General features: G+C 43.1%; 1 protein-coding gene across 1 annotated transcript in view; it reads right to left on the bottom strand.

Annotated features, from left to right (window-relative positions):
* Positions 1-27,339, bottom strand: part of LOC117549758 (pleckstrin homology domain-containing family A member 5-like) — a gene marked incomplete at its 5' end in the record, with an annotated part of 91,117 nt that overhangs the window by 23,598 nt on the left and 40,180 nt on the right. The window contains 5 exon segments of the mRNA XM_034221826.1: positions 7,747-7,866; positions 10,299-10,382; positions 13,885-14,117; positions 14,567-14,663; positions 14,665-14,854. Of these exon segments, the coding sequence (XP_034077717.1) occupies positions 7,747-7,866; positions 10,299-10,382; positions 13,885-14,117; positions 14,567-14,663; positions 14,665-14,854 (724 nt within the window).

The following is a 27,339-nucleotide window of genomic DNA, read 5'->3' as shown; positions in this document are numbered from 1 at the left end:
TATTATGATATCTTATTCTTTGTCAATTTATATATATATATATATGTAAAATATATATTTAATGTCTTGCTGTTTGCTTTAGCTTTTAGTTTTTCATGCTAAAATAAGCTAAATATGTGCAGGAACATGAGGGTTATTATTCCTCACAGGAAATCTTGAGAAGTGAATCTTTAAGACATAAACATTTAAACAATATAAGCGTCTCCATAGTGATGACAACAACACAGCGCTGTATGAGAGACAGTGAGGGGAGAAATCCATGACTGTGCAGCATTACACTATAAAACATGCACGCTTTAAGGCACTCCAACAGCTTCAAATAAAAAGCAATGAAATGAGATCTACTGAAACCAAAAACACCTTTATATACACTTTGAATAATGCTGAGAGAATGTATGTGAAGGTTTGCTGATGTCTGACGGGTTTATGAACACACTGTCTACATCCAAAGTGGTCAAACAGAAGGTGAAGATGAAGGGAACACATGGGTACACTGGGCTACCAGAGCAAAGGTCTGGCTTGAGTCCACTCCATTTCAGGTCAAATCCAAAATGTCCTTTTTGAACAACAGGGTCGTCCCTTTAGGGAAAACAAACTGCAAGCTTCTTGAGTTAATGTCTTCATCCAGTGAAGTTAAGTTGAGCAAAACCTCAAAACTTCAATGTTGTTGCATTCAGGTTTAACATAACACGAAAAGATGATACCTAACTAACCTTAAAGTCAAGTATCATGATTGCCATGACGTTTTGACATAACAACACAGATACACAGTGAAAGGGAAAATGGGTTGTCTTGACTCAAGCCAGACCCTGCCCAGGACCTTACTTGCTGATAGAGTTGCGGCCTCGGTGCCGAGTTCTCGATCATAGTGTGAATCATGAAGATTAGAGGCTCATTCTCCTTCGTCTAGGGGAGCGCCGGGGAGAAAAAGGATAGAACGGTGTAAAAACACAGCAGCATGTGTTGCTTTGAGGATTCATGGCTTATGTCTAGGAGCTGAAAAAGGACTAAAGCCAGGATAAACAGCACTCGGGCAATTTACTGCGCTCTCCTCACTATGCTTTACTCACTGATCTGACATCTGATATTGGATATGTTAAAGGACAGTTACTGTGTTTGTGCATAAACCAAGTTATTACAAATCCCTATAGTTTATACAGTGATGATCATTTTCCGAAGCAAGTTACTGAGGATACAAATGAAACCTTTATAGAAAGAGGAACATCTCCTTACAGAGTCTCTGTACTTTGAGACAATAAACCCCCTCCCCAATTAGCATCCAAAGTCTGGTCTATCACATGACCTTTTGGAAGTCGTATCCAATCATGCAGCAGCTGTGGGTTGGTGAATTCTAACACACAGGCCGAAAATAAACACACATTTAAATAACTGCCATCATAATCTGGGTGCGTACTGTGAACAGGTCACATGATGTGTTTTTCCTGAATAAGCCTGCTGCATATCATTTAGTGACAGTTCAATGCCAGTGAGGGTTCGGGACAGTGAACAACAGTTTTATTTTGAATAACTAAGCTGTACACCACAACATACTGAACTGAATTCCTGCTGTTATCCTGATTTATAAAGCCATGTAAACATCACAGGTTTGTACTGCCCTTGGGTAAATACAATTGGGTATTACTATTTTAACTATTTAGCTGATCTAACTTCAGCTAATCTGCTAAAATGTAACGCATAACATTAAACTGTGAATATTAACAAAACACATCAAAAGGGTTCAGAGGGATTATATACATTCTAAATATCCATTTGTTTGATTACATTTTTGTTTGCTAAGAAAATGCTTGAAATAGACAGTTGCATGGAACAGTGACAGATTTAAAGATGAAATATGGGCCTGAAAAGTATCATTGTATTTCCCCTCAGTTAAAAGGGATGGGTTTCCTCTGTAACAACACCGCACAGTGAGGTCATGAAAGTGGGGTCAACATTCCCTACGGTTTTTCATCAATATTCTTTCATTGCAATTTTGTGAACTATATATTTTTTTAGCTTATTTCAAAATTGCAGATTTACTCAAAAGTAACAATTACATTCTTTAATCATCATCAGCGAGATAAGAGGTGTGCGGCTGGTCAGAGTTTCATTTCAGAAATCCTAAAGCACCTCAGACCACCTCTGCTGCCGGAGATTGATCAGAATATAAATTTATATGATATGTTTCCATCACCGTTATATCTTCAGTACCGTTAGTTTACAGTTTGGGACATTAGTTTGGAATGGTTTATTAGTATGGTGTGTGATAAACAACATGTTGCCAATGTTCCTCCCATCAGGATTTAGGTGCAGAAATAACACGTTCCCTGCTCTGAAGGTTAACACATTCATGGTCACAAACCTTTTTTACTTGTCATTGTCAAGTTATTGTCAAGACTATCTATCAGTACACAAATGTGACGATTCAAATGAAAATAAATCACATATATTTGATACATTAACATCATGTGCTGGCTGCAGGAGGATTCAAGTCTCTATTGCCCTTTTCACACCAACGCGGTTCCAGGGCCGGTTCGGAGCTTGAGCCTGATAAGCACCCATTTTTACTGTTCACGCCGCAGCGGAGCCGGCTCTTTTCTCCGAAAACCGGTTCTTACCAAGCTCGGAAAAAATGGTCGGTCTGGAAGCAAGAACCTTATACGTCACGCTTACGTCGGAGGGGTCGAGATTAACCTGAGCTAACAGTTTATGGCGAGTACGGCAAATGAAAGTTGTAACAAGCAGTAGCGCTGAGCAAAGTGACTAGAACGCAACCATACACTTATAAAAAAAAACACACTTTATAAAGTCAGGCAACACTAACCAGGCTTCGTGTGATTCTGTTTATTTGTACCTTACTTTGACCATCCGTTCACTGTTATTGATCATTGTGGAGAGAGGCAGAAGTGTTGTTTTGTATTATAGCAGCTATCGGATGGAATCAATACATGGGCTGCACAGGTTGTCGTGTCCGACTATCACAAGTAGAATCATAAAAAAAAAACGCCGGTAAAATGTGCCTGTAGAAAACGGCTTATGCCACAATATGATAGCAACAAGAAGTCAATATAGTCAGTTTAGCTTCGGTTGCTATGCTAACATCACCCATTTTATACAAACCAGTCTCACGGCATTTCGTGTTATAGTCACGAAATTGTATCTATTGATTCGTGTTCACCGGGAACGATTTTAAAAGCAATGTATTTCTATTGGTAGTATGTTTCGTGCCTGCACCACGTATTTTTGTCGGGTCGGGTCTTGGAAGACCGGAAGCTGTGTGGTTCATAAAAACATGTTCTTACTCAATATCAAGCCACGATTATTGTTTTTAATTTTAAATCGTATAATGTTGGACTTTTTTTGTCGTCTGTGAGGAAAATAAATGGAGCTCAGAGCCTCAGGATAGTGAAATCTGTATTTTTCTTATCTTTTTTTCCTTCTAATTTGTTATTATTTTCTAAATAACACACTTCCAAGACCCGACCGGACGAAAAGACGTGTTGCAGGCACGAAACACACTACCAATATAATTACATTGCTTTTAAAATCGTTCTGTGTGACACGAAAAAAAGGGGAAAATCGTGTTGGTGAACACGAATCAATGGATTAAATGTCGTGAGATTGTGTTGTTTTATACCAGAGAAACTTTCATAACAGCGTTGTGATGCCAAACAACATCAATTCATACTGACACATATTCACTTGAGGGGAATTGGGGATGGGGTATATTTATCAGCAGCTTGTGTGACAGTCAGAGAGTGAATACTTTACAGCCACCGCCGTGAGTTAACGGGAGAATAAACTCCGGTGGACGAGCAGCACTGCAGCGGTCGGTAAATGCCGCTGAAACACATTAATAAACAATGAACCACGGCACTCTGGAGAAAAGTATGAGGTTGGAGAAGTAGTTATTTAATTTAATCTGGCTGCGTATGATTAAATGCAACACGATCATCGACCCGACGCAGTCCCCCGTTGTTGTTGTTGTGAGCGCCGTTGGGGAGAAAATCAGCGACTTAAACGGTGACGTCATGACGCAGCAGCGGCAGCACCAGTCGGGCTCTGGGCGGTGTGAACACAACGGGGGCTGAAAAGAAAAACCGGTTCCGAACCAGAAGAGCGCAAGCACGGAGCTAGAACGGGAGCTGCGTTGGTGTGAAAGGGGCATAAGAGGTGGTTCTCACTCAAGTTAGCTTGTTATTAAAATCCTAAAGGCCTAAAATATCAAAAACACTAGTGTGTTCCTGTATCTTACCTAAATGACCTAAACCAATACAAAGAACACACCAGGCCTAGAAACCGGTCAGAGAGAGGGAACCTGCTGCCCCAGGCTCACCAGCCTCTGAGCTACAGCTTCATTTAACTGGGGGAGAGTGTGTTCCTATTAAAGGATTCTAGTACCCCTTCAAAAAAGGAGAAAAATAACAAGAACCAGAGACGGAGATAGAAGCCTGGTAAATACGTCATGGTAAGTGGTCATGCATGCATGTTGCATAGACAAATGTTTCATATCTCAGACTAGGTGTAGGTGAAGCCCAGAATCCTCACCTGGCTGTCCAGGTAAATAAGGTTCCTCTGGAGGTGATGAGAGAGAACATCAGGTCTGCAGGAGGCGCAGAAGAAGAAGAAGAAGAAGAAGAAGAATAAGAAGAAGAGAAGAAGAAGAAGAAGAAGAAGAAGAAGAAGAAGACGAGGAAAGAAGAAGAAGAAGAGAAGAAGAAGAAGAGAGGAAGCAGGAAGTGACAGGACAAGGAGGGAAAGGATGAAGAAGAAGAAGTCAAAGGCACATTTTCAAAAGGAAGAAATATAGCATCAGAAGGGAAGGCAGAACATGTGATGTCAGAGGGTCATTACCATGGCAACACTACATATTTTATTTTCTGTCATTCACTTTTCAGTGAAAGTAATACCAGGGAACATGTTTTAGCTGCCTCTACTTAACCACAGTTTATTTATCATAACAACAATCCTCCTCCAACTATAACCAGACTGTAGTTGTAATGCACAGATGATGGAGAAAGGAAGAGTTTTAAAACGGTTGGCATTGAACGGATAAACACCTCATTCAATAATAAACTGTATTTAGCAGAATCCTACAGAGAAGTCATGTTAGATGTGAATAGTGGACGGTTAGTGTTGTAGTTCTCAAGACCACTATTTAACGGTCTTGGTCTTGTCTCGGTATCGACCGCATTTGGTCTCGGTCTTGTCTCGGTCTCGGAACCTATAGGTCTCGAGATGTTATGTCAAGACCGGTCGAGACCGTTCTTATTATACATCCATGGTCGAGACCACAGCTGTTGCTGGGGATGTGATTGGATGTAAAACGCCCTGTTAAAAAAATGCAACTAATAACGTGACTCTTTGCCCTCATGCGCCGCAATGTTTGTAAACAGGGCACTGGTCTATACCGGCTGATACCCCCCCACCTCTCGCCGTTCACACACACACTCAAACGGTCTTGCAGTGAAGATGTTGCAAAGTGTGTGTGTGGCTTACGAGCTTTCAGTGACGCAAACTCCTGAGTGTGAGAGAGAGGGAGAGAGAGAGAGAATGTGTATGTGTGTGTGTGTGTGTGTGTGTGTGTGTGTGTGTGTGTGTGTGTGTTAAAGGGTTTTCCTTCATCCTGTGTGTGTTTGTCTACAAAAGTGGTTCCTGGTTGGTTTGATTTTTGTTTGTTGCCTAGACCTATATACCGTACAATGCATATTATGATGTTACACATGATATTGTAAGTGTATCATGTAGTGTTGGATTCATAGTAGTCTGGTTCCGGTCTTGACTCGGTCTCGCCCTGCCTTGGTCTTGATCTTGACTTGGTCTCGACCTCTTAAAGTCTTGGTCTTGACTTGGTCTCGACCTCTTAAGGTCTTGACTTGGTCTCGACCTCTTAAGGTCTTGACTTGGTCTCTACCCTCTTCAAGTCTTGGTCTTGACTTGGTCTCGACCTCTTAAGGTCTTGACTTGGTCCTCGACCTCTTAAAGTCTTGGTCTTGCTACTCTCCGGTCTTGGTAATGTATTGGTCTCGGATAAGGTGGTCTCTCGACTACAAAACTAGTGGACGGGTTGATTATCATGAAGCAAGAGAAGTAGAATCAGAAGGTTGATGCAGCGATGATGATGAGGCAGCTGGGTTCTCTGCTCCTACAAAAGTATTTTGTTCACACACGCATGGAGGGCTGTCCAATACCTTCAGCAGATATTTACAGCCAATAAAAACCCAGGACTAATGTGGCTATGATGTGAAAGAGAATAGAATGAGTCTCTGTCCACAGGTGCTGCAGTACAGTTAGTTAACAACATACATGACTTTACAGGTATGCAGCCTTCAAGACAAGGGAAACAAACCACATCTTAACACTATCACCACATTACCATATCCAAAATCCCAGTTAATACAGAATGTAGTCTCATATCACAATAACAAATCACAAGCATTTCATTGGCTAGGTCTAAACACATGCAAATGTTTGAAGTGTTCGGTCCGGTCAACCAAAGAAACATGACTACATGCAAGTCTGCATGTTGTCTGATGCATCAGCACAGGAGCCTGGGGGGGGGGGGGGCCATGCATGGACAGGAGCAGTGTCCCCATACAGAAATACACATGCTCAAACACTCTCCCACACACAGATGCAAAAGAAAGCCCATAAATAAACACACCAATCCACAAAATGCCCAACAAAATGAAACCCTCCAACCATAATGTACAATAAAACAAGAAAGAAACTCCAGGAGGAAATTGAGTTTGGGGTGTTCATCGAGCCAAGTGAAAGACTTTAGTATTTACCAAACACAACAACACCTGCAGCTGGTCAAACTGTAATCTGACGTCTAAAGTAAACCTGTCTCTGTGTGAAGTGTTAAAGAAGATCTTCTGGCACCAAAGAGAAAATCCCAGTTTCGCTGCACTGTTGCTATGGTTACTTGTTACTGCACTGGTGACCTGGGTCGGAGATACAGTCGATACTTACACAAGTTGCAGTGAGTAGTGTCTTGTTCCTCAACCAACATCCAGTAGATGCTTTATGATTTTCACCCACCAGCCCCTCACTGACCATGATCTGATTTAGACAACTGTCAACCCAACTTTAACTGCGGCTAATATTTTGATTTTGTCTATAAGTTTTGTGGCACTTGTCCCCAATATGTACCCCAAGGTCGATTCCTATGTACATGAGATGTTATTAACTGTCACCACAGAGGTTTTTAAGGATCCATTAGCCAGTGCTCTGGAAGAAGGATACCAAATGTAAGACAATTCATCTATGGGCATTATCTCTGCTCCAATTTCACTTTACAATGGTACTGATAATGTCAACTTGGTGGTACTGACGCAAGTCTGCAGACCATACACGTCACCTAGGAACTATGAATATCTGAACCATATTTTGTGCCAATGTACATGTCAAGCTATTGAACTGGATGAGTGGGAACTGCTGATAGTGATAGATCAGTTCTACTCTGCGGATTATCAATATCTATACATGATTTCTTGACAATCGAACAGTTGTTGAGTTATATCTGTCTGGACATAAGAAGTGGACCAGTGCAGTCTTTGGCTCGCGGATGAACACACATCTTTCAGAACACACCAAAGCAATTTCATTCAGAGTCAGATTGAATAGTCTCACACAAAGAACCTTGCCTTGCAAATACACACAGGATTTGGATTTGACAGCTTGTTGGGAAAGCACAAATGCGTGCATGCACACACACGTACAGTTCTGTATACACCCAGTGCTGACCTTAGCGTTGGGCCCCTCCAGACCCAGGGCCATGAGCTGAGACACTGTGTGCTCCCGCAGGCTGCTGATCTCCGCCTGCTGCCGGCGCAGCTTGATCAGGAGCAGCGTCAGCTCCTCGGGCTGCCACAGCAACACACAGAGAAGAAGAGCTGCCTCACTGACATCATCACCATGATGCAGGGATCTGCTACGGCAACCATTTAAGAACAATTCATTCCCTATTATGAGATGATGTATTCAAGCTCTTTTAGATCTGGATGCAGTTTATTATAAGTGATGGCACTTTAGCTTCTGCTAAACTGCTACCCCAGGTCTACCCAGCCTGCTTTTTACATCCAGGTCAGTTAGTTAGTTTATATTTATTTATTCAGGAAATGTCATTGAGATCAAGATTTGCAATCTCGCAGAACAACATACGTACCTACACAAGAAACAGTGTGAACCGAAACCTCAGCAGGGGTGGTTTACTAGAAAAGTATAATATGAGGGGCGCGGAGCTTGTATATAAGATATATAAAGTATCTCGAGAACATGTCGCCCAGTATACTATACAAGATGGCGCCGCAGCGGAAACAACAACTTGACATCGGAGCTCTGTGAAATCAAAGCTGTCTCTAATTCGACACCATCTTCATATTTACATTACATTACATTACATTTTAGCTGACGCTTTTATCCAAAGCGACTTACAATAAGTACATTCGACCAGGAAGACACAACCTTGAAGAAACAAAATCATATAAGTACATCAGGTTTCATAGAGCCAAACATTTCAAGTGCTACTCAACTGGCTTTAGGTAAGCCAGTCCTTTATTAGTATAAAAGTGCTTCGTTAATAGTTCTAACGCTCGAAGTGGAGTCGAAAGAGATGAGTTTTCAGTTTGCGCCGGAAGATGTGCAAGCTATCTGCCGTCCTGATGTCAATGGGGAGCTCATTCCACCATCTTGGAGCCAGGACAGCAAACCACGTGTTTTCGCCAATGGGAACTTGGGTCCCCCTCGCAGCGAGGGCGCAACGAGTCGTTTGGCTGATGCAGAGCGTAGTGCACGTGCTGGGGTGTACGGTTTAACCATGTCCTGGATGTAGGAAGGGCCAGATCCATTCGCAGCATGGTAAGCAAGTACCAGTGTCTTGAAGTGGATTCTAGCAGTTACCGGAAGCCAGTGAAGGGAGCGGAGGAGCGGAGTGGTGTGGAAGAATTTAGGAAGGTTGAAGACCAGACGAGCCGCTGCATTCTGGATGAGCTGCAGAGGTCGGATGGCACATGCAGGTAGACCAGCCAGGAGGGAGATGCAGTAGTCTAGGCGTGAGATGACGAGAGCCTGGACCAGAACCTGAGTCGCTTTCTGAGTCAGCTGGGGACGTATCTTCCTGATGTTGTAAAGCGTGTATCTGCAGCAACGGGTTGTAGCAGCGATGTTTGCAGTGAAGGACAGGTTGTTATCTAGGGTCACACCCAGATTCCTTGCAGTCTGAGTCGGGGAAACAACTGAGGTGCCGATGTTGATTGTTAGGTCAAGAGTGGGACAATCTTTTCCCGGAGGAAGAGCAGCTCAGTCTTGTCAAGGTTGAGCTTGAGGTGGTGAGCAGACATCCACTGAGAGATGTCAGCTAGACAAGCAGAGATGCGTGCGACGACCTGGGTCTCTGAGCGGGGAAAAGGACAGAATTAATTGGGTGTCGTCAGCGTAGCAGTGGTAAGAAAAACCATGCTGGCTAATGACTGATCCGAGCGAGTTTGTGTACACGGAGAAGAGGAGGGGACCAAGAACAGAGCCCTGAGGGACCCCCGTAGTTAATTGACAAGGGTCGGACTCAGACCCTCTCCAAGTCACCCTGTAGGTACGGTCTTTCAGGTATGAGGTGAGGAGGGAAAGTGCAGAGCCTGAAACTCCAAGTTTTTGGAGAGTGCGAAGGAGGATCTGATGATTCACCGTGTCGAATGCGGCAGACAGGTCCAATAGGATGATGACAGAGGAGAGTGATGCAGTTTTAGCAGTGTGCAGTTCCTCAGAGACAGCAATGAGAGCAGTTTCTGTGGAGTGACCTGCCTTGAAACCAGACTGGTGCGGATCCAGAAGGTTGTTCTGATTGAGATAACAGGAGAGTTGTTTAAAGACAGCGCGTTCAAGTGATTTAGACAGGAACGGGAGGAGAGAGACAGGCCTGTAGTTTATAACATCAGACGGGTTGAGAGTGGGTTTCTTTATTATATTAAATATAATAAATATTATATTTCTGATAAACGTTTTCCATCAAACTGCAGGCACATTATCCACAGTCTGCTTCAAACTGAGATACAGTCCTCATCCTTGATCGCTGTTGCTCCAATTTAAAAAGCAAATGTAATTTGACTCATCGCACTGCATGTTTGTGAGCACTGTCATTAGAGACAACTGTATTGTCAATATTACATTTAACCAGCTGAGACAAAAGAGAAAATAGAAGCAGTTAAGAGTCTGCTGGGAACAACATCAGTGAGATAGACGTGAGTTCACTGAAATCAAGGGATTATATCTCACAGTGTTCAGTGTCGGGGGGGGGCTCTTACCGTCTTGCCCTGCAGGGACTGAGGGGTGATGGACGGGGGAGGGACGCCCCCTGCTATGGACCGCCGATCAACAGTGTAGCCGTGCTGTCGGGGGGAGGGATGAGAAAGGAGTGAAATCGACAGTAGAAGTTATTCTGGGATTCATTTCAGTAAGGGGATTCATTAAGTACAATTAGTTCAAAGGAGAAAAATGAAGAATCCCCTGTATGACTCCACTTATGATATTGCTGTTCATGCATTACTTCTCACTGCTGTCCTGAGCCTCAAGCCCCCCTCAGCGGCCCCCAGGTGATCCGAGGGGATAGCTAACTGAGGGAGAACTAGCTACACATAGAGTAGAAACCAAACCCTGTTCACATGATGACATTTGTTGCACACTGGACGAAGGAGTAGATATTGTATGTATTGTATTTACATGTATTTTTGTGATGCAGCACCTGCATACTGCATAATGCAGGGTAGTGAGCAGGCCCAGAGTCCACTGTGTCTGGAACTTCCGTTGACACACATTTCATATCACTCTTACGTAAACATGTCCAAACTAGTGTGTATATGTAATGTAAAGGTGCTTTGGGAACACTTGAAAAAATGGTAATGAATTATTATTAGTTATTATTATATGATGTGGACTGGAGGATAGATGTATTATATTAGCTTATTGATTTTGTTAGTGTAGATTGTTACTTAGTCGGATTAAAATGTAAAAAGTAATTTAGCCAATTCAAACCAAAGTATTGCAAAGCCCTTAAACTGTATGTAATCACTCTGCAAGAGGAACATCAGAGCATTTAAAGAGGGAGCATCATTAAAACGAGAGGTAACAATAGGAAACAGTCAGCCATGGTTAACACTGCTGTCTGTTTGACCAACCATCTCATGCGCTCTATGTTAGGAGCAGAACAATGATCGGACTCAATACTAGTGTTAATTTCGTTGACTAAAACTATGACGAGTATGTTCGTCAACGACCTTTTTTTCCATGACGAAAACGAGACGATGACGAGACGGCACCGACGGCAGTAAACAATAACTGTAACGAAATCATCATGCAATATCGTTGACGAAAAGTGACGAGACGAAAATGTAGTTTACTAAATAAAAACTATGCCAAAATCTCTCTTTACTTTCGTTGACGAAAAATGAGGAGACGAAATATTATCAAAGATAACGTTACATCTCTGATAGTCGGTTTTTCTCCCAGCAGTTCCATTTCCGGTGCTGCGGCAGGGCAGCAGCTGTGTGTCCGTGCTGCGCGCGGCGGTACATTTGAATTACACCGGGCAGCGGCACACTGTGAACTGTCAGGAAGACTCGGATCTAACTCATGGTCTAACTAACCTTATTTAACAGAAAATAAAATGGCAACAACAGGGCTTGGGAGCAGTGGTCGCACTCGCGTTAACCGAAGACCCCCCCGTCAGCGCGAGTGAGTGATAAATTGTGCACTCGACGGATAATAATGGATTATGACGGAAATGTTACGATCCTGTCCGTCAAAATGACTGACAACGAAAAAGTCTAAGAGCCACCACTGCTTGGGGAGAAAAGAAACATTGATATTGGGCCCATTTCGCTACATGAGGGCGGAGATAAAAAAGCGAATGCAATTGTTTTATCAGAAGGGAAGCAATGTGGCCATAACACAAGCTGGTGAAAACACCACAAACCTGAGCAGATCCCTCTCTGCAAAGCTGCATTCTTTTAATCATTCAGACCTGTGTTTTTTCATCAAATAAGGACAAGATATAATCTTATTTATTTATATATACTAAAATGACAAATTATTGGGTTTTGGCTAGACTAGTTGACTGAAATGTTCTATATAATCTGATGACTAAAAAAGACTCAAACAGTTTTTTATATGACAAAAAGTAGACTAAAAGAATTAGTTTTCTTTGACTAAAATAGACTAAAAATGCTCAGACTTTTAGTCGACTAAATCTTGACTCAAATGTTTACTGTTTTAGTCGACTAAAATAAGACTAAAATGCTCAGACTTTTAGTCGACTAAAACTTGACTAAATAAAAACAGGATGAAGGTGACTAAATATGACTAAAACTAAAAAGAACATTTAACACAGGACTAAGACTAAAACTAAATTAAAAAATAGCTGACGAAATTAACACTACTCAATACATGTCAATGTAATTTAATTCTGCAGCTACACTGGGCTACATTTATGTATTGCTTGAGGTAGAACATTGTTAAACCAGAAAAGACAAAGTAAAATAAAAACCCCTCATAAAGCCATTCAATATTATATTTAATTTTACCCGTAAAAAAGAACAGACAGCAAAAAGCAGGCAGCTTCTCCATTGCCCCGACACTCTAACTGTAATATTTTCATTAGTTTTAATTATCTAGAAAAATGTATCCTATAATGCTGTTCTTAAATAATGTCTACTTAATAGGGGTGTAACGGTTCACAAACATTTCGGTTTGGTACGTACCTCGGTTTTTAGGTCACGGTTCGGTTCGGTACGTTTTCGGTACAGCAGAACAAATTATCACAAAACATAACATATTTTTTAAAAATTATTATTAAACTGTGAATAATGTATTCACTCAAATAAATACAAAATATAATAAAATAAACATTAAGGTGCAGCTTTTCGATGAACTGAAATAATCTGTATTTGAACTGTACTAGCACCTAAGCAGCCAGTTTGACATTATGACTTGCTTGTCATTGTATTTTCATGTTTTTTTAAAGAAAGATGAACTTGTCCACATTGCTTGCCGAAAGAGGCAGATCTGCTGGCACTAACAATGTCTCTTGTGGAGAACACCCTCTCTAGTGACAGAGGTAGTAGCAGACAGCCAGGTAGCGCTTTGCTAACATGGCAACATAAGGATATATTGGCGTTTGTAATAGCTTTGGCTCGGTCCTGAACTTGTTGCGAGTGGTCGAGGCTTAATAATGCTAGCGGGAGTTGGGTTTGCACTTCAGTCTTTTGGTACCGGTGATATTCACGTTCGGGTGATGCCTTTTCAAATGAGTGTGCAAGTTTGATGTATTGCCAGCCGCGTAACTAATTTTAGTTGAACAATGCCGACAAACAGCTTTGGTTCGGTCCACCTTGTCTTTGTCCGTCATCCTTGTACGTAACTGCGAAACCAAAATGTTCCCAAACCGGAGACTTCAATGATGCTGGAGGATTTTCCAGCTCAACTTTATCTGCGTTCGCTATTTCGACAGTTCCTCAAATGACTGACTACATTTGACGCATCCCTCTGACCAGCTCTCATAGTATGCCTCTCGTCCAATGAAATGACTTGCTCGCTCGCGTTGAACACAATGTGAGCAAATTACTCTGAATGCTGCGACGCAGCACCTGAGATTACTTCCAAGAAGTTGTTCACGTTCTCAATTTTTATGTTTAACGTTATTATTCGTACACACGTGTACCGAAGTAATTTACCGAATAATTTCGGTACGGGTACCGTTACACCCCTACTACTTAATGTTCCACTTTACATCGGCCTGTTACGCAACCCTTTTTTACTTTTATAAAGCGCTTTGTAGTGCTGTTTTTGACTGGAGTTTCACTCTCATCTTTGAGTCAAACCACAGTGCCAATGTACCTTTGCAGGGAGGGTCCTGTGCCAGGGGTCAGGGGTCTCCCTCCTGAAGACGGGCGAGGACACCTCGGAGTGGGAGCTGCTGGGGTTGTGGGGGGCCTGCTGGCGAGGGGGGGGGAGGGTGCTGTAGAGAGCCAGGGAGCCGTGAGAGGGTGAGGGGGGGATGGAGTGTGCCACGTGTTCCGAGATGTTGCCCATGGTCTTAGCGCTGGGCAGAGTGCCGTAATGCCCCCCCGCTGCAACACCAGGAGAGAAGGATGTCAAATGGGGGGAGAAGTTTATGATTTCAAAATAGAGAGGTTCAAATAATTTACATTCCTAATTAAGGGTCCGTTATCCGGAAATCATGCCTTCTCACTCTTTTTTTTTTAACTCGTAATTTGCAACATTCTAATGTGAAGACACATTCTATTGTCTGACACCTAAAGTGGAACCGCAGGGAACAGACGCACTGACTCATCCCACTTTTGACGGATTAAAGTGGATTATACAGCTCTAACTATTTGAAAGAAAGGTTAAAGTATAATTCTTAAAGTACATATAAGACTAGTGGTATTTGCTTTCGCCATGACAAGGATGCTCAAAAAGCCAGAGTGTTAGAAGACACTTAGCTTTGTTAGCCAACTAGGCTAATTTGGACAATTCCCCTTCTTAGTCTTCCTGGAGGACAGGAAGTGGTCTGTACCTGTTGGCATAGCCAGACTCTGCCTGCGAAAGGCCTGCCTCTGCTGCCACTCGTACAGCTGCCACATGGTGTCGTCCCTCATGGACCTCCTCCTCTCCCACCATGATGCCGGTACTGGTGGAGGCGGGGCGGAGGGCCCGGTCATACAGGGAGTCCGCCGCGCTGCAGATGCTGTCGGGCCGGGCCAGGCTGTTGCGGGGAAGTGTGCGGTACCCCTCTGGGTACCGCGGAACCATCAGGGCCCGGTGGCTGGGCATGTTCCTCGGTAAGGTCTGGTAGGACGTTACACTGGAACAGAAAAAAGATGAGTAGTTAGTTACTCATCACTAACCACCACAGCCAAGGCGTGATCATTGGGTCGGAGGTTAGTTTGCCAGGTTTATCCAGGGTATCTGGATTCTGTGTTGACTCAAACAAGAAAAATAAAGGTAGTTATAAATGTCATTTGTTTGTGTTTTGATTCATCATCTAATGGAAGAAAAAGGAAAATGTGGTGCATCAGCGTTTGCAATGTATTGCATTTTAAAAGGAAAGTTTTTATGATAATAATAAAAGTAGTTTTAATAAAGGCTCCCACAACTAACAGTGTGGAAAGCAGACAGGTGGAACAGGGAAAACCCATCGTGTGATTTCCAGGTGGGTTAACTGTAGAGTGGTAACCCTCAGTTTGCCAGTTTCAACTCAAGGACAATTCAACTTGTTGACCACAAACCCCTCAAGCTAAAAAACCATAGACACAGCGTGGTGTTTGAAGTGTGGCTCGCAACCCAACCCTTCAAAGAAGGGGCTGAATGGTAAAAAGTTTTAAATATATTTTGGTGTATTACTCATTTACAACTTCATAACCTAAGTTCATGAATCCCAATGACATAAAGCAGTTATACAAAATAAATTCAGTGGTAAGAGCCACATTATACAGACCATATTCCTGTTAGATAGGTCATTAGAAAGTAAGATGCAAATTAGCAAAAGACGGTAGCAAATATATTATGTATTTTTTTCTGACCTGAAATAATTTACTGTTTTGTGAAAATGTATAAATGTGAACTGAATGGATGAGTAATTGTTTAAACCAGAGTGTGATTCATAAATCTGGTCTCTGAAGCCGGAGGCGAGATTGTCTGTTTGTCCGGCAGCACCAACACCTGATCTGCCGGATTTTGAAGCCCCTCTTTAGTTTTTCACCTGCAGGGCCCAGAGTGAAATGCTTTTGTGAGCACAAACTAGAGGGGAACAGCAAGCACCAGTGTGATTTTGGTGAAGTTGTGACTATCCTGGCCAAAATTACAGGGGGCGCTTCAAAATCCGGCAGCTCTAACAACTGCACTGCCGGATATGGAACCTCCTCTTTAGTTTTGTTCCTGCAGGGCCCAGAGTGAAATGCTTTTGTGAGCATAAACTAGAGGGGAACAGCAAGCACCAGTGTGATTTTGGTGAAGTTGTGACTGTCCTGGACAAAGTTGTAGGGGGGGTGCCATATCTGGCAGGAGAAATACCTGCTCTGCTGAACATGTTATAGAGAACAGTGCAGATCTAAAATAAGGAACATTAATAGTGTGATATCGGCACAGATATAAGATCAATAATACACTTTATTTTAGGGCACCTTTCAAAGCATTCAATGTCACCTTAAAATACAATAAAAAATAAAATATGAGTGGCATTACAATACAAACATGTGTTGAGTAGGAAACCACAGAGGAAAATGACATTCAAAGGAGCAATTAAAGCGAGTGAAGCCAGTTTGAACACATTATCTTTTAGGCTTGCTTGAAAATAACACAGTGTCTGACATATGTTATATCATTACTGTCATATAATTGCTTACTATTCGTGGTTATCAGACACTTAAACAACAGAGAAGGTTTTAAGAAATAGGACTATACTGACAAATCACATATTATCCTGTCATTGTCTGTTCTGTAGGAAGGAGGAATATAACAGAGTGGGACTGCACTCAAAAACGGAAGTTTGTTCCAATACGAAGATTGTGACTATCTGAAAAGTGTCCTTAAAACGAGCCTCCTCGCAATTGTATGCACATTATTTATTCAGCCGTTTGCTGTTTAATCTGATGGGAAATATATCATTCAAAAGAGAGAAAAGCTTTTTTAACTAGACAAACTCTCAATACAGGCGATGACGTCACGTTTGCGCGTCCCCGCGAACTGGGCTTCAATCGACGGCAAGGCTTCAATCTACGGCACAACACCGGCCCGTCTCTCCCCCATTCTCATTGAGTATTTTACAAAGAGTGAAACAAACAGCACCCCTCTAGATGTTATGGTGAAACAGTAGATTGCACTCACTGTTGCGAGAGGAGGCCAGCCGAATCTGGCTTCCCTTGGTGAAAAAAAATGGAGGGATTGACCAATCAGATGAGGCTCACATGATGCCCCTGCCAACCTGTGATTGGTCCGGGCCATGCCAAGGGAAGCCAGAGGCGGCTGGCTTTCCTTGCCTCACAATCCAATCAAACCGCATCAACTTAGTGTTGCAGTGACGCCTCCTAAAACCCGGAAGTAAGCTGCTCTCGGTTTCCCTCGACAAAAAAGCAATGGGATTTCTCCATAAGATTTAGGAAAATAGCTCGAAATAAGGTCAGTGGAAAACGAACCTGTTAGATAAATGCACGTTTTGTTCAGTCGGATAATATCCACATGTCTACCCTACTTTTATAATTTTCAAATCATAAATCTAATCGATAGAAGATAGATAGCATCACTGCACCACTCTCACCGCCGTTAGAAAGTAGCAAGTGTAGTGCAAGTAGCAAGTAGCAAGTGCAATTATGGAGGGTGGAGATTTGGAGTATTTCATCAAAAATAATTGTACTAAACTTCCGCTACAGCAGCAGCAACAAATACAATCTGATGACAGGCCAATGCCCAAACTGGAGCTGTGTACAGCGAGGAAAAAAGGAGCGAATCGGACGTAAAACGTTAAAGGTCTCCTGATTTAGTTTGTGAATGAATGCTTATTAGAGTTTCGGCTGGAGAGTGCGTGCGGACCTGTCTGTTAGATCAGTGGTTCCCAAACTTTTTGTGCCCAAGGCACACCAAAGGACAAGTAAAAATCTCATGGCACACCTATTGTGCAAAATAGCCCTTATAACACGTGTTATCACTCATATCATGTAAAATATCTGTAAATGTGCATAATTATTTACTAATGCCAAAAACAATGTGACAAAGACAACTATATTACTCATGAAATATTTATTAACGAAATATTTCAGAAATTAATTTGAAACTTTATGAAATTAGGCTTCATCAAAGCAGCAACACTCATTTAAACCAGACAGTTCACAAAATAAAAAATGAGGCAAGGAAACTCAGCAGAAATTCAGCACAGAGAACTGTCAATGCAAGGAAGCTGCACGGTCCATGGTCCTGAACTACAAATTATAAATGTAACATTTCAGCAATCAGCATTGAAACATGTGCTATTGTAAATATTTTGCCGACTTACAAATTTGTGAGATACATGTGCCTGTCGGGGCGCACAGGATTTTTTAATCCTTGGTGGCACTGAGGAGAGGGCCACTCGCAAGTCCTGTTCAACAGAGAGCCGTGACCTCCTGTTGTTCTTCATGTAAACCAGAGTAGAGAACGCTAACTCCAGAGATGGGGTCGTTACTAAAAAAATGTAATATATTACATATTACTTTAAAAAACAAGTAATATATTACACTACTTCGTTACTATCTACATAAAGTAACTCGTTACTTTACTCGCCGAGCACGTACGAACTGCGCATGCGTGAGTGGCAATAACTTTCCTTACCAGCCGGCGGCGGTAGTGTGTATTTGTCATTCAAAACAGGCGACAACCGTAAGACAGAGAAGAAGAACAGACTACGTGATATAAACAAACAACAAATAGCGTGTGCGGTAGCTTCACCTTAGCATGTGTTCTTTGCAGGTGTTTGTTGAGGTTTGACCACGTGGTGTTTCCAGCAGTGGATAACAGCTTCTGGCCTGGACACAGTTTGCACCTCACCGTCACATTCCTGTCTATTCTTCGGACGAACTCAAAATAATGGGCATACCTCCACCCCTCGAAAGTTATCGCTGACTCAGCCATGTTTATGCAGCACTGCACGTGGAGATGTGGACGCGCAAGTCGCACAGATTACGTACATATAAACCTACAAAGTACTGATATAGTAAATTAAATAATTATTTTTGTGTAGTTGGATATTGCAATAATAACGTATGGTTGTCACAAAATCCCACGGCACACCCGGACTTGCCTCACGGCACACCAGTGTGCCGCGGCACACCGTTTGGGAACCACTGGGTTAGATAACAGGCGTGTGTAACTCCTGCATCTGATACAAATGTGTGTAAAATGATACCGGGTGCTGTAATCACTCATCTGGTTACGTTATTACATTGACCACCACACCCCCGACCCAAAAGAAAGGACGTATTATTGGCTTCCCCTAATTTTTTCCCCACGCCACGCTACTGGAAACTATATCATTTCCTTTTGGAGGGCATGCATAACACGGCATAACACCAGAGCCTCGCTGCGGGGAAACGTTGGCGCTGTTCCGAGTTTGTTCTAATCTGTCAAAATGACAGACTGCTTTCAGATTTTTCCGTCATTGATAAATAAAATATTCGGTTAACGCGACCACTGCTGTCCCAGAAACATCAGTACCAAGCGAGAGAGTTCTTTCCAGAGCAGGGGATATTGTAAATGCCCAAACATCCCAGCTTATAAATACCTGGAAATGTGGACATTCTCATATTCCTAAAAACCTGTCTGATGATGCTGAGTGAGTGACTAGTGAGTTTGAGTTGAGTTACTTGAAAAACTAAAGTGAAACTTGATTTATTTTATTGCAGGGTCTGATTATTAAATGTCCTTGTTTATGTGTGAGATGCAGTGGCACAAAGAACATGCCTACTTTGTTTGGTAGTACTATAGGTACAAAAACACTGGTTTTCTTGTTCCAGTCTGTTACTGTCACTTTGTTTACACTTTAAAATACTGCTATCCTACTAAAATGCTGTACAAATCAGATTTATTATGTAATAAAGAAACATTTTCAGAGTAAAACAATGTTGAAAAAAAATTTGAATTTGTTTTCTTCTTTATTATTCAATATCGCGATAAATACCGAACCGTGGACTTGTTATCGCGATATTATCGTACCGTGAGTTTTTGGTATCGTTACATCCCTAATAATTTGCCTGTCAGTGTTATTTATATATATATCTTTGATTATAATTACTGATGCATATGGTAGCAATGTGGTAGCAGCAGTACTTTAAGGTTGCCAGCCACAATGCTTAAATAGTTTCTTTCTGCTTCAGAGAGCTGAAGCAGAAAGAAACTATTTAAGCATTGTGGCTGATTTAAATTACATTATATACTGCTGGGTAGCTTGTGAACCCAGACGCAGACGTAGCGGACGTAAAAGTCGGGACGCGTTCTTTGGTCTCAGGTTGGTGTGTAGCGGCATTTACACACCAAACTGACACCAAAGAACCGTCGGGATGTGTCGCCTCATGTCTCCTACGTCTTGGCCATGTTTCACACTGGAACACACCGCAAAGACTTCAGCCGAGGGCCAAGTAGCACGTACGAACTGCGCATGCGTGAGTGGCAATAACTCTCCTTACCAGCAGACGGCGGTAGTGTGTATTCGTCATTCAAAAGAGGCAACAACCGGAAGACAGACTGCGTGATAACCGAGAGAAGAAGAACAGACGTGATATAAACAAACAACAAAAAGTGTGTGCGTTCCATTTTCACTCTACAGCAGTGTTTCTCAAACTTGTTCGTACCAAGGACCACTTAACCAATAAAAAAACACTCGCGGACCACCTAACTCCACAAATATCCAAAAACACATCGTTTTTCTAGAACAGATTACAAATCGCCTGAAAATGGTACAAACAGGCGGCTACATGTGTGACGAAGGTGTTGCACTGGGCTATGTTAAGCAATCAAACTTAAGCTCGCTCCATTGCGGAGATATTCCCGTGAGAGTGCGGAAAACTTACATTTATTCATTTATTTAAAATGGGAAATCTCATCTCCTGCTCAAAAGACTTCGGACTCGACTTGGACTCGTGTTTTGGGACTCGTGAACAATCATTGTGTTTTCTATTTTTGGCGTATTAAAGGTGGGGTAGGTAAGTTTGAGAAACCGGCTCGAGATCGCTAGAATTTGAAAATACACAACCGGAGAAAATCTGCCACTTCCTCACAGAGCCCCTCCTCCAACACACACGAACGCGCACATGACCAATAAGAGATAAGTTTGTGCCCCGATGGGAGGCTGACAGGCAGGTAGGCCATCCAGTTATTATAGCCGGGCCGGCTAAAATGATTGGTCGTGCTTTTTACAGTATTACGGCTTCCACAGATGACATTTTTTAATGGATTTTTTTGTCAAAGCACTTAAGATATTCATTGCTATCGGGATGTTAAGAGCATTCCATGGAATATAACAAAAAGTGTATCTCGAGCCGGTTTCTCAAACTTACCTACCCCACCTTTAACATTAATATCATGGTAACATCATGGTAACACCATGGCGACAGGCCGCACACCTGCAGCTGTCCCGCTTGTAATTAGGTTAAACTATAAAAACTTCGAACAAAACGCCGGCGGCACCAACAAAAGGAGCGCACACTGCAAAGTCTGCAATATTAAAATCAAGGATGCTGGTGCAACAACGTCAAATTTCATCAGGCACTTGAAAACTCACCCGGAGAGGTCAGTCACATTAACGCATATGGACGGTTAGCAAACATGTTTAGCTCAGCATCAGCTATGTAATGTTAACTTAGCTTGCTACTAGCTTTGTAACTGAATATTTGAAAAGATGAGTGAATGTTTGCTTGTCACACTTGTTTGCGTTGAGTGGCGTTGACATCCAACTCTTGACATGACATAAAAAAGGTCGGTAACGTTAATCATTACGTTCCGCTGCCACTGGCTAACGTTAAACGTAGAAAAATACATAGTTACATACATAAATACATCTGTCTTTATAGGCAGGTTACAGGTTTATTGTTGACCACGTAATGTTAATGTTACAGGTTTATCAGGTTACCATTACACTGGGTTTGAGTGAGAGGATAGAGGAATATGTTTATTTATAGTAGACTTAAAAGATGTAATTAGAGACCCAGTGTAATTAAACAATACGGTTGCAGAGGTCAAATTTTAACATTTGTGTCCACTGGCCAAATGGCTAGCCTAGTGAATGTTGAAATGTTACCAGCCACTCAATACAACATACAGTACCAGCCACTTGCATGATTTACCAGCATCTGGCTGGTAAATGGTGTTAATGGTAGATATCTCTTTTGGAACAGGTCATGTTTTAATATCACCAGTTCAGTATATTTCAGATAATATTGCAGCAATAGTTTTTTAGTTGCAAATGGTACAGAACAAATGTTTACTTTTAAGTACTTTTAACACAGTTTCCCTGCGGGGGATTAATAAAGTATTTGTGATACTGATTTCTGATTCTGAAGTGTTTTGCTTATAAGTTGTTTGGATTTAGCTAAAGTGTGATGTTTTTCCTCATATTGCATTGCAATAGCCTGTTTAAAGTGATCATATAACAAACTACTAATCAGTACTGATACTGTATGCTAATAGATATAGGAGTGATAATAATACAGTAAATGCTTTGAATTTCTTAGATATAGCTGTGCAGTATTCTTAACAGACTGGATAGCAGCAGACAATAGAAGGCTTATTACAACCAGAAGAGACATGAGACTTTTATTTTTTAGAGACTTGACTTGGACTCGTGACCAAAGACTTGAGACTTGACTTGGACCTGCAAAAAAAGACTTGTGAACATCTCTGGTGTACGCTCCCGAGAGGTGCAGCAGCTATGCATAACACGGCGCATGTGAACTGTCCCCCCCCGTTGAAAGTTCACGAGCATGCTTCTCCCCCCCCCCCCCCCGTCAGAGTTGGGTAAAGGCCGACGGGTAATTCTGGATTTTGACAGAAGTTTTACGATCCTGTCCGTCAAAATGACGGGCAGCGAAAAAGTCTAGCACAAGCTCTGGTGTCAGCTGACAACTGACATCACAGCTGATGATGGCTAACAGAAACTGCCCTCCTTGCTGTCACTGAGGAACTGCACACGGCTAAAGCAGCCTCCCTCTTCTCTGTCATCATCCTTTTGGACCTGTCTGCTGCATTCGACACGGTGAATCATCAGATCCTCCTTCGCACTCACCAAGAACTTGGAGTTTCAGGCTCTGCACTTTCCCTCATCACCTCATACATCAAAGACCACACCTACAGTGTGCATCTGGACCCGGTGACGACATTACCTATTGACGCTGCAACCACTGTAAGTTATATTCTTGTTTAATTAGACTTCTCGGTTTCATTTATTCGACTCTGTATAATTGTTATTGTACCTTAAACGGCTAAATCGCTTTTGAGAGATTTTAAATCTCAGATCTGCTCAGGCGAAACCTGCTTCACAGGTCTCAGCACTCAAGCCTGCATTATTAATATAGGCAGGGCCAGTCTATTGTCGCCCATCAGCTGTAGATAGTTAACTAATTAGAGGGGCGTGCCCCTACAGCTGTGAGAACTGAGCAATCAGGCGTCCATTTTTAGGTATCACTTTCCTGGAGCGTCAGACAGCCGAAGACTGACAAAGACATTGGAGTCCTACAGGAGTAAGACTGACAAAGACATTGGAGTCCTACAGGAGTAAGACTGACAAAGACATTGGAGTCCTACAGGAGTCACGAGGGAGGCAAAGAGGAGGCAAATCCTACTTTGATTGAGCTAAGTATCGCTGGTGTTTTTATTTTCTATTTTGTTTCATTTTATTTTGTTGTTTAGCCCCTCATGCTATAATCATGTGTATTTTCTCCATTCCTGTTCATGTGTCTTCTCCCAATTATCACTGGCCCCGTGTATCTCGTAATCGATATAACCGGCCTGCTCTCGTCTATCCCACGTGCTCCACTGAGATCCAACATCTAGTTTCAGGTGGCCTGTGGAACTGCCAGTCAGCTGTTCCTAAGGCTGACTTCATCTCTGGCTACGCCTCCCTAAAGTCTCTGGATTTCCTTGCTCTCACTGAGACCTGGATTACTCCATCCAACACATCCACCCCAGCAGCTCTCTCCACAGCATATTCCTTCTCCCATACACCCAGACCCACTGGCAGAGGAGGTGGCACTGGTCTCCTGCTCTCTCCCAAATGGAGCTTTTCCCTCTTCAAGCTACCTAACTTCACTCCTTCCACCTTTGAGTTCCATGCCGTCACAGTAACCCATCCTACAGTTAACCATTGTTGTTCTCTACCGTCCACCAGGTGCCTTGGGGGACTTCTTGGAGGAATTAGATAATCTCCTCTCACTCATCCCTGAAACTGGTCCTCCCGCTGTACTTCTCGAACTAACATCTCTGTTAACCGCCTTTGCTTTCTCACTGTCTCCATCCCCACCAACTCATAAAGCTGGCAATGTCCTTGATCTCATATTCTCAAGGAACTGCGCTACTTCTAACCTCTCTGTAAACCCGCTCCACACATCCGATCACTTCTTCATTTCATTCTCTCTATCCCTTTCCAAACATAACAAACTAATCAATTCCCATCCTACACTTGTACGCCGTAACCTTCGCTCCCTCTCCCCCTCTACCTTTGCCTCGTCGGTGCTCTCAGCCCTCCCTTCCTCTGATTCGTTCCAACTCCTGCCTCCAAACTCTGCTGCAGAAACTCTCCTCTCTACTCTCTCATCCACTCTGGACTCGCTCTGTCCTCTCACATCTCGGCAGGCTCGTCAGTCCCCTCCTGCTCCCTGGCTAAATGATGCACTGCGTGCTAATAGAACCGTCCTTAGGGCAGCAGAGCGGAAATGGTGGAAATCCAAACACCGTGACGACCTCCTAACCTATCAAGCTCTCCTCTCCTCTTTCTCTGCTTCGATCTCTCAGGCAAAAAGCACTTTCTTTCAAGATAAGATCCAATCTTCCTATTCCAATCCTAAAAAACTATTTTCCATCTTCTCCACCCTTTTGGACCCTCCAAAAGCTCCTCCCCCCTCCTCACTTCTGTCAAGCGACTTTGTTAACCACTTTGAAAAAAAGGTTGATGATATTCGCTCTTCTTTTTCTGACTCATCTTTACTCACCGCTGGGTCACCAGACCCTCCTTCCACCAACACACTAACCTCCTTTTCCCCTCTCTCTCCAAGTGAGGTTCTTACCCTCATTACCTCTGCCCGCCCTACCACCTGTCCTCTGGACCCTATCCCTTCAAACCTCCGTCAGACTATCGCTCCTGATATTCTACCGTTTCTCACCCATTTCATCAACACTTCTCTAACTTCTGGTCACTTTCCAAACAGTCTCAAGGAGGCAAGAGTAAACCCTCTCCTAAAGAAACCCACTCTCAACCCGTCTGATGTTATAAACTACAGGCCTGTCTCTCTCCTCCCGTTCCTGTCTAAATCACTTGAACGCGCTGTCTTTAAACAACTCTCCTGTTATCTCAATCAACCTTCTGGATCCGCACCAGTCTGGTTTCAAGGCAGGTCACTCCACAGAAACTGCTCTCATTGCTGTCACGGAGGAACTGCACACTGCCAAAACTGCATCCCTCTCCTCTGTCATCATCCTTTTGGACCTGTCTGCTGCATTCGACACGGTGAATCATCAGATCCTCCTTCGCACTCTCCAAAAACTTGGAGTTTCAGGCTCTGCACTTTCCCTCCTCACCTCATACCTGAAAGACCGTACCTACAGGGTGACTTGGAGAGGGTCTGAGTCCGACCCTTGTCAATTAACTACGGGGGTCCCTCAGGGCTCTGTTCTTGGTCCCCTCCTCTTCTCCCTGTACACAAATTTGCTCGGATCAGTCATTAGCCCGCATGGTTTTTCTTACCACTGCTACGCTGACGACACCCAATTAATTCTGTCCTTTCCCCGCTCAGAGACCCAGGTCGTCGCACGCATCTCTGCTTGTCTAGCTGACATCTCTCAGTGGATGTCTGCTCACCACCTCAAGCTCAACCTTGACAAGACTGAGCTGCTCTTCCTCCCGGGAAATGATTGTCCCACTCTTGACCTAACAATCAACATCGGCACCTCAGTTGTTTCCCCGACTCAGACTGCAAGGAATCTGGGTGTGACCCTAGATAACAAACTGTCCTTCACTGCAAACATCGCTGCTACAACCCGTTGCTGCAGATACACGCTTTACAACATCAGGAAGATACGTCCCCAGCTGACTCAGAAAGCGACTCAGGTTCTGGTCCAGGCTCTCGTCATCTCACGCCTAGACTACTGCAACTCCCTCCTGGCTGGTCTGCCTGCATGTGCCATCCGACCTCTGCAGCTCATCCAGAATGCAGCGGCTCGTCTGGTCTTCAACCTTCCTAAATTCTCCCACACCACTCCGCTCCTCCGCTCCCTTCACTGGCTTCCGGTAACTGCTAGAATCCACTTCAAGACACTGGTACTTGCGTACCTCGCTGCGAGGGGGACCCAAGTTCCCATCGGCGAAAACACGAGGGTTTGCTGTCCTGGCTCCAAGATGGTGGAATGAGCTCCCCATTGACATCAGGACGGCAGATAGCTTGCACATCTTCCGGCGCAAACTGAAAACTCATCTCTTTCGACTCCACTTCGAGCGTTAGAACTATTAACGAAGCACTTTTATACTAATAAAGGACTGGCTTACCTAAAGCCAGTTGAGTAGCACTTGAAATGTTTGGCTCTATGAAACCTGATGTACTTATATGATTCTGTTTTCTTCAAGGTTGTGTCTTCCTGGTCGAATGTACTTATTGTAAGTCGCTTTGGATAAAAGCGTCAGCTAAATGCAATGTAATGTAATGTAATGTACAGGGTTACTTGGAGCCATCTGTAGAATCTAGAGAACCACAGAACGGCCGGTCGTCAAGGGCCATTGACGGCCGGCCGGCCCTTTTAAAAAAAAATAATTTAACCTCATCATTTAAGTTGCGCTGACGGCCGACAGAGGGCGACAGCGGCCGCTAATGCAGTTGTGTGGTTCGTATCTGTCAATAACACACGAAGAAGAAAAAAGTCCGGCCACACGAAGAGAAGGGATTAGACGCCGCGGCAGACAGGGAGAATGAAAAAACATGGATACAAATCAAAGAAAACGAAAAGAAAAAGGTGGGGCCGAGAAGGCAAGAGAAAAAAAGGTGAAGTCACTCGCAGGTGAAGCATATAAATGTTGTAAATTGACAGACCTTTTTGGCAGCAGCGCTGCTAGCCTACAAGCACTATCAGCAGCAGCTTAGAACAAGTGCAAGACGATGAAGAGAATGATGAGGGCACAAGTTCAGATATACAGCCAGCCTCCTGCGTTCATGATGAGGGACAGAGTTGAGCTGCTGGAAGAACCAGCTCAACTGCCACATACAAGTGCAGGGCAAGAGCAAGAGGTGGGTGAGAATTATCCCTTGAACTCAGTGGCATTTTCTCCTGGAGGCCAAGGGAAGCCAGGCTTCCCCTGAATTTTGGATTGTAGTTATAATTTTAATAAATAAATAAAAACACTTAGTTTAGTTTCGGTAATTATTCTGCCGGCCCATCTCTCCCCCATTCTCATTGAGTATTTTACAAAGAGTGAAACAGCGCCCCTCTAGATGTTATGGTGAAACAGTAGATTGCACTCTGTTGCGAGAGGAGGCTAGCCGAAATTGGCTTCCCTTGGTGAAAAAAGATTGAGGGATTGACCAATCAGATGAGGCTCACGTCATGCCTCACAATCCAATAAAATCG

The sequence above is a fragment of the Gymnodraco acuticeps genome, unplaced genomic scaffold (assembly GCF_902827175.1).
Source record: "Gymnodraco acuticeps unplaced genomic scaffold, fGymAcu1.1, whole genome shotgun sequence".
Lineage (NCBI taxonomy): Eukaryota > Metazoa > Chordata > Actinopteri > Perciformes > Bathydraconidae > Gymnodraco > Gymnodraco acuticeps.
The sequence above is the reverse complement of the archived record's forward strand: the minus strand, read 5'-3'. Positions and strand labels throughout refer to the sequence as shown.